Source organism: Seriola lalandi, unplaced genomic scaffold (assembly GCF_002814215.2).
Source record: "Seriola lalandi dorsalis isolate HSWRI2012SDOR001 ecotype SW California unplaced genomic scaffold, Sedor1 jcf7180002054400, whole genome shotgun sequence".
NCBI lineage: Eukaryota > Metazoa > Chordata > Actinopteri > Carangiformes > Carangidae > Seriola > Seriola lalandi.
The window spans coordinates 509,217-516,477 of NW_019524953.1; the positions used below are offsets into that span (position 1 = coordinate 509,217).

Sequence of the window (7,261 nt, forward strand, 5' to 3'; positions counted from 1 at the left end):
CATGCAAACATAAATAAAGTAAAAACAACACAAAATGGAGACAGTTGATTATTGTTAGAAAACAAACAGTGAAGCGCCTGTTTCTCATGTTGTCGCTTCTCTTTTTACTAGCTGCGACATCGCGTGGCTGGTATTGTTTTCACCTTGTGTGTGTGTGTGTGTGTGTGTGTGTGTGTGTGTGTGTGTGTGTGTGTGTGTGTGTGTGTGTGTCATCATGAATATATGTGTTCCTAGAGACACCTACTGTGGCAGGACTACCATAGAGGTGGTTTGGAGAAATTTGGCAGGTGTCTGTCTGTCTGTCTGTCTGTCTGTCTGTCTGTCTGTCTGTCTCACTTTCTTTGGACAGATTTCTGTCAGATTTTTTCACAGTTGTGTAGAAAAATATTGACATCATCTTAAAATGAGGCTTTACATGGTCAAACAAAAAATACCAACCCCCACACACAAGGTTTGCAAAGTTTAATCAGGACTGGAGTCTGTGTTGTTTTGTAGGTGAGGACGTCAATGCAGCACAGACAGTGTGGGACTTTGTTTAAAGATTTACACATTCCCTGGCAGTGTTAAAACATTTGATTTGGGCAATCTTCCTACAAAGAATTTACAGATTATTTGTATCATTTCATTAATCTTTGTTGCTTCAGTCTTGAAAAGAAGAATATCCTGCACACTGCTCTTGCTCAGCATCACAGATTATTGATCATCTTAATGTTTAGGTCTCTCTTAAATAGATAATGCTCCACTGTATTTAAGATGATGGTTGTAAGGACTGTTTAAAATACTTCTGCCAAAGAGAAGGAGATATTACGCATAAACAGAAGTGCTTTTTAGAGAAATGGGATAAATGCATGCAACTTTTTGAGTAAAATCTGCCGGTTTAATGTATTTGTCTTATTTCTATAACTAAACTTATTGTTTCAGGGTAGCAACATTTTTGTTTTTAAACCGATACTTGCCTTTTCTAAAGGTTTTTGCCCCACAGTCATTGGGTTAGGGTAAGTTGTGGGAATGCCAAAAAAATTAAAATTAAAATTAAAAAAATGAAAATAAAAACAATTTCCTTTTGAATGTGCAGTGTCCCAAACTTGTATATGATGCATAATGTAACACCATGACATCATAACTGTATTAAAATGTGGCAATCTGAGCAGAGGGGCAGTAACAGTCAGTAAAGTGAAGAAAACTTCCTCAAAACGTTTCGCAAACAAGCGAACAAACAGAGTGAAATCACTCCGCAGAGCTTGTTGTGAGGAGAAGAGACCAGAAAGGAGAACAAGACAGAAAGAGGTAAAACACATTTTAAAGCTGTTTAAAAGCTGTTTATGACGTAAGATAAATATCTTATGTCATAAACAGCTTTTAAACTGTTGATGGAAGATGTTGAAATTATAATTCTGTCTACCACCATCAGGTCTGTTGAACTGTTGTCAAATGTATTGTAGTAATGTTTATTCATATAGCACCTCTAGAACAGATGTCACACAGGGCTTTACAATGAAACGTTAGCAACACCCCGCAGTGGGCAAACTTGTTCAAGTAACCACAAATAGATGAATATGCAGAAATGTGTATTTGAAAGTGGACTGACAAATGTGGAGCTTTCTTTATTTCAGTTTCATCAACTGAACTTCCTGCACATTTACTGTACTTTGTGTAAAGCTTGTCCTGCGGAGAGAGAGGGACTGACCATCTCAAGTACCAGGTCAGGATGTTTGTTCTCATCTGGGTGACCCTGGTTTTCAATGCTGATACAGGTATTCACCTTTTATTATAATCTTCTTTTGATGCCAACATTAAAGATATGAACAAAATAGATCGCAATAATTTGCCACGATAAATGTCCTTTATAATTGCAAGTATTTAGTTCTTCCATCCCTGAATCTCCCAGCTCATTACACGTTACGCATTCATTTGGAAACTCTATGATAAAATAGTTATTTAAATTAATCATTTTTTTACCAAAGTTATTATGGATAAAAGTGTGTTAATTACTGAAATTCTATCGTGTTCTTTGGTCAACACTTCTAACAACAGCAGTTATATAACTCAGACACAGTCGATGTACTATATGACATTCTTTTCATCATTTATTTAATGTCATGGTGTAACTTTCTCGTTCCCTGTTTCTGTCTTATTGTTGCATTAACAGTTGCATCAGTGGGAGGAAGACGACAATGTTCAGGCTTCCCATTTGGATTCTGTATCACTCTGCCTGAAGGAGAAATAACAGCTGAGGCCGGACTCTGTGTTGTGATACCGTGCTCTTTCACTACAAGTTCTAGCTTTACAACCCAAAAGCTAGTTTGGTACAAATGTGAACCAACTGAAGGAGAGTGTAGTGATTTAGACATGATATTCCACACTAACAAAAACAACATAAAAATTCAGTCTGGGTTTAGAGGGCGAGTTTCACAGTTGGAGCCTGATGTGAGTCAGAGGAACTGCAGCATCATCATCAATGACCTGAAGGAGTCAGACTCTGGATCATATCAATTCAGAGTTAATGGTCTTCTGTATGGAACAGCAGATGGATTTACATACTCTCCAAGGGCAACTGTCTCTATTAAAGGTAAGAAGAACTACAATAAACATATGAAGTGAAATTTTGTGCCTTTTGAACTGCACTGACATATCTGGTGTATTTACAGTCTTAATGGGACATAAAGTAATGTTTGGCATTTGTCGACCTCTGTGGGCAGCCAGTTCCTACTCGTTCCCTCATTGTAGATTTTATCAAAATATCAGATTAATTGAACCCAAATTTAAGTGAAAGATGACCTTCAGGCTTCTCATCTGATTCCACTTATGGACTGGTCTCCCATCAGCTCTGAGTCAGAAGCCCAAGGTGGTGATTCCTCCACTGACAGAGGGACAGCAGACCACACTGACCTGCACTGCTCCTGGTCTCTGCTCTGGATCTGATCCTCAAATCACCTGGACGTGGAGAGGAGCAGGAGAGAACGGCTCCCACATCACAGGAAACATCACTGATTTCAAGACTGAGAGTCTGACCGCTGTCACACAGAATCACAGTTCAACTTTGACCTTTAACGCTTCAGCTGAACACCACGGCACCAGTGTCACCTGTAAGGTCAGCTTCACAGGAAACGCCGCAACAGAGGAGACAGTGACTCTGAATGTGACCTGTGAGTAGCACATACTGTACTTCACTGTCGCATTTACGTTTTACTATTTAAAAGTTTTGCTGAGATTTGCTCTTTCTGAGGGTTTTCTGAACTGTGTTGAATGTTACATCATCATCTGTGTTCTTGAAGAAGTGATGCTATATAATTGTGCAACATGTCTTTTTGTGTCATAGAAGTGATCGACCAGACATAAAAAAATCACACAACAGACTAATGAAAAAGGCGAAACGTACATTTTCTCCCTCAAGTGGTACAATAGAAAGCCGTGGATAACTGGATGCCGTCATGTTACTTTACTTTCCATACTCAACTTTTAAAACTGCTGTGAAAGACACAACATGCACTGTTACAGGAGTTCGGGATATGAAACACTTATCAGAGAAGATTAAGAAACATGAGTGCACAGGCAGACATGGAGAATTAGCAGGCATGTCTCATTAAGATAATTGACTTAGTTAGATTCTGTGGGGGCTTTGAGCTGGCCCTTTGTGGTCACAGTGAAACTGAATCATCAGACAATCCTGGCGTTTTCAGGGGTTTAGTAAATCTTGTTGCTTCACAAGACAGTATGTTGGAGGAGCACCTGAAGACCGTCACAGTTTTCAAAGGCACCTCAAAAACTGTACACAAGGAACTTCTGGACTGCATGCTATCACTCCTTAAAAATTATATTCTGGAAGAAATTTAAAAGAAATGTGTCTATCTTGCTCTTCAGGCAGATGAGACAACTGACATTTCCACCCACTGCTAGTTAATGCTTCTGCTTAGATACACAGAGCGTTTTTTTCGAATTCATCCATCTCCAGAATGCAACCGCTGACTTGATCGCCACCGCACTGTTGGAGAGGCTACGAGTGATCCTCCCTGAGGGCAAAGAGGGCAAACTAATCACTCAGAAAGTTTTGAGTTTGTATTAACACGTAATGCAGTAACGTTAACATAGCAAACGGTGAGCGACTGAAAACGAGGTTTCATACTAAAATGCCACTATGACCGATTATACATCTCAAACAGAGGGAGTTAAAAATAAACTGTACTAGTCTCCTTTGAAAGAAAATGTATGTTCATATTAATTTACTTTGTGTTTGCTGCAATTTTGACATCCTTCTTATGTGCTTACAGGGTTTTCAGAGATCTTAAAAAACTCTAGATGTGAGGTTCAGTCAGAGCTCCTGACCTGTGTGTGTATCACTGAGGGGTTTCCTTTACCCACCATCAAATGGCCGCTGTTGAAGAACTACACTGAGTACTCAGTCATTACCACTGTGACAAACCACACAGTCAACAGCACCATCATGCTCACTGTAAAAGATCGCAGCAACACTGTTGTTGAGTGTGTCAGCAGCAATGAAAATGGGGAAGCAAAGATGAACCTCAACATCATAACTTCAGAGAAGCAAGAAGGTGAACACACACACATACTGTAACATGCGTAACAATCAGCACGTTCACATATGATCTGTCATTGATGTTGAGCGTCAAACACGACAATAGAGAAACTATCTCTTATCACATAATTAGTTTGTTTAATTAGACAATCTTTTTTTCTTGGCTGCAGTAGGTGGAAAAAGAGGTAAAGCAGTCAACCCAAATCCAAACACTCCTGCAGAACTATAAAATCCATCTATGTGATCTGTTACAGTACATGTAATATTTTTTTGAATCCGCTCCGTTCACCCTGGCTCTCAACTATCAGCTGTCATCTGAATATCTCTGAATAATTAAATTAGAGAAGTTACAGCATAAACCTAACAGTCTGCCTTATGTCACCTCACATGGCAGATCATCATGGACTGAGTGTAGTGCCTTTCTTGACCATTGCTGTTCTGTCTCTCATTATGAATGTCACCTTCATAATCTGCTTCGTGTTCCTTTGGTGAGTCACTACATCTTCATTTTATGTTACAGAGGTTCTGTTGATGATCTGGAGACTTTTACACAACTAATCATAACCCGCTCTTCTTTCTCTCCAAAGGATCTCAAGAAAAAAGGTGAAACCAAACCAGGAGGACAGAACTTATATGTCACTGCAGAAAACAGACAGATCACCTGAATATGATGTTATTGGCCAGACTCTGAACTGACAAGTGTAATAGGAGGTGGTACCAATCTCTGGGTTTTGAGTAAACAGACCGTTCTGTTAAATCATATTTTCAACATGAGTAAAGTTTTATGAATATAGCAGTTAAATGTAACTGTAGCTTATGTTTTGCATTATAAAGTATGATTCTTTTTATGTTATATAATTTACATTTTTTTATTATACAAGGAAAGCTGGTGCATGCAATATTTTGCAATACTTTGCTTCCATTCATACACCACACATCCTCACTCCTGAGAGATTTCCAGTGCAGTCACAGTCATCCATTCTAACTGGGATTTAGTTTGCAGATATAAAACAGGCATTTTAAAGTCAAATTACATCAGATTTTAAATTTAGTTGTATCATGGTATGAGAGGAAATTGCGGTTGCACATTTATCTTTGATAATGTCTGGAATGAAGACTCTGTACTCTCCCTGAAAAGCAGGGAATCTTTGAAGTATGTGTAATTGCTGGAGTCAATAAAAGCCATTATAATATATAGATTTGTTACAGTTTCTTCCATTATTTGTAAATAACCCTTCACCTTCTTAAAAGAGGGTTTACATATGAACCAGACTTAGAACAGCTGTACATGGCTCTTCAACAACACAACATCTCTAATGTCTAGGACAATGTCTATACTCTGTGCTGTTAGTGTTCAATTTGCAGGCATACAATAAATTATGAAAAAACTACAGTTTTTAGTTGAATATAATTATCATAATGCAGTTCTTTGCAATTTATCAGAGACATTTGAATTATAGTGATGCCATGAGGCAATGCTGAGAACAGCGCCTACACATGGCAAAATACAAACCATTAAAACAGGGTGTAGTGAATGAGTGAGTGATTTCGGAAACAACCACACTGTTGAATGATGGCCAGTGTTTTGCAGAAAAAATGTCCTCGCTTCATAATTTTATTGTATTAGACATTTCCGTTAAATTGTGTCATGGTTAGTGTATGAATTCTTAAGCTACGGCCAAAAACTTGTTTTGTGAGGTCAGAGTGACCTTGACCTTAGACCTTGACCATCTAATTCTTATGGATGACATGATATTGATAACTACAACGGTGCCATGTATGAAAAGAGTACTTGAGAGACTTAATAAAAACTTAAAGTGGGCTAGTATGAAAATCAAGCCTAGTAAGTCTAGAAGTATCTCAATAAGTAGAGGGAAGTTAAGTGATAGGAAGTTTGTAATAGACGAAGAGGAAATTCCAATAATTAGGGAGAAATCAGTAAAGAGTCTAGGTAGGTGGTACAAGGCAGACTTGAATGACGGAGAACGGGTAGTGCAGTTTCTGAAAGATGTTGCTGAGGGACTGGATAGAATAGATAAATCAGGGCTTCCAGGAAAGTTGAAGCTGTGGTGTCTGCAGTTTGGGTTATTTCCCAGGTTGATGTGGCCACTGTCTGTATATGAGATTCCATTATCTGCGGCAGAAAAAATGGAAAGATTAGTTAGCTTTTAAATTAGGAAGTGGCTAGGTGTTCCTAGATGTTTAAGTACGGTGGCACTGTATGGGAAAGGCATACTTCAGCTCCCAGTAACTAGTCTAGTGGAGGAGTTTAAATGTACTAAGGTTAGGACAGAGCTCCTGTTATCTGGGAGTAAAGATGTGGTAGCTAGTAAAGTGGTTCCAAACCCAATCAAGGGGAGAAAATGGAATCCAAGCACGGCAGTGAAGGAGGTGGAAGCAACGCTCAGGCATACAGAGATTGTGGGTAATCCAATCCTCCAAATAGGCCGGGAGGCTTGGGGCTTGGCCCAGACAAACCGGTGTGGAGTAAAGCAGGTCCCAAAGAGAAGAGAAAGCTAGTTGTGGAGCAGGTTCGTAGACAGGAGGAAATATTAAGGGGTGCAAAGGCAGTGGCCCAGGCTAAGCAGGGACAGTGGCTGAATTGGGAAGGTGTAGACAAGAAAAAGCTTAGCTGGAAAGAGCTGTGGAGTATGGAGGAAAGTAGCATTAGATTTTTGATAGGGGCAACATATGATGTATTGCCAACTCCCCAGAACCTAAAACTCT

At 39.1% G+C, this 7,261-nt stretch overlaps 1 protein-coding gene across 1 annotated transcript; it reads left to right on the forward strand.

Moving 5' to 3' along the window:
- Positions 1-1,246: 1,246 nt before the first annotated feature.
- LOC147818916 (sialic acid-binding Ig-like lectin 5) lies at positions 1,247-5,729 on the forward strand. The gene is made up of 7 exons (XM_087174959.1): positions 1,247-1,287; positions 1,660-1,754; positions 2,150-2,569; positions 2,826-3,146; positions 4,269-4,550; positions 4,929-5,022; positions 5,122-5,729. The coding sequence occupies exons 2-7, from the start codon at positions 1,709-1,711 to the stop codon at positions 5,228-5,230; spliced, it is 1,272 nt and encodes a 423-aa protein (XP_087031085.1). The 5' UTR covers positions 1,247-1,287; positions 1,660-1,708; the 3' UTR covers positions 5,231-5,729.
- Positions 5,730-7,261: the final 1,532 nt, after the last annotated feature.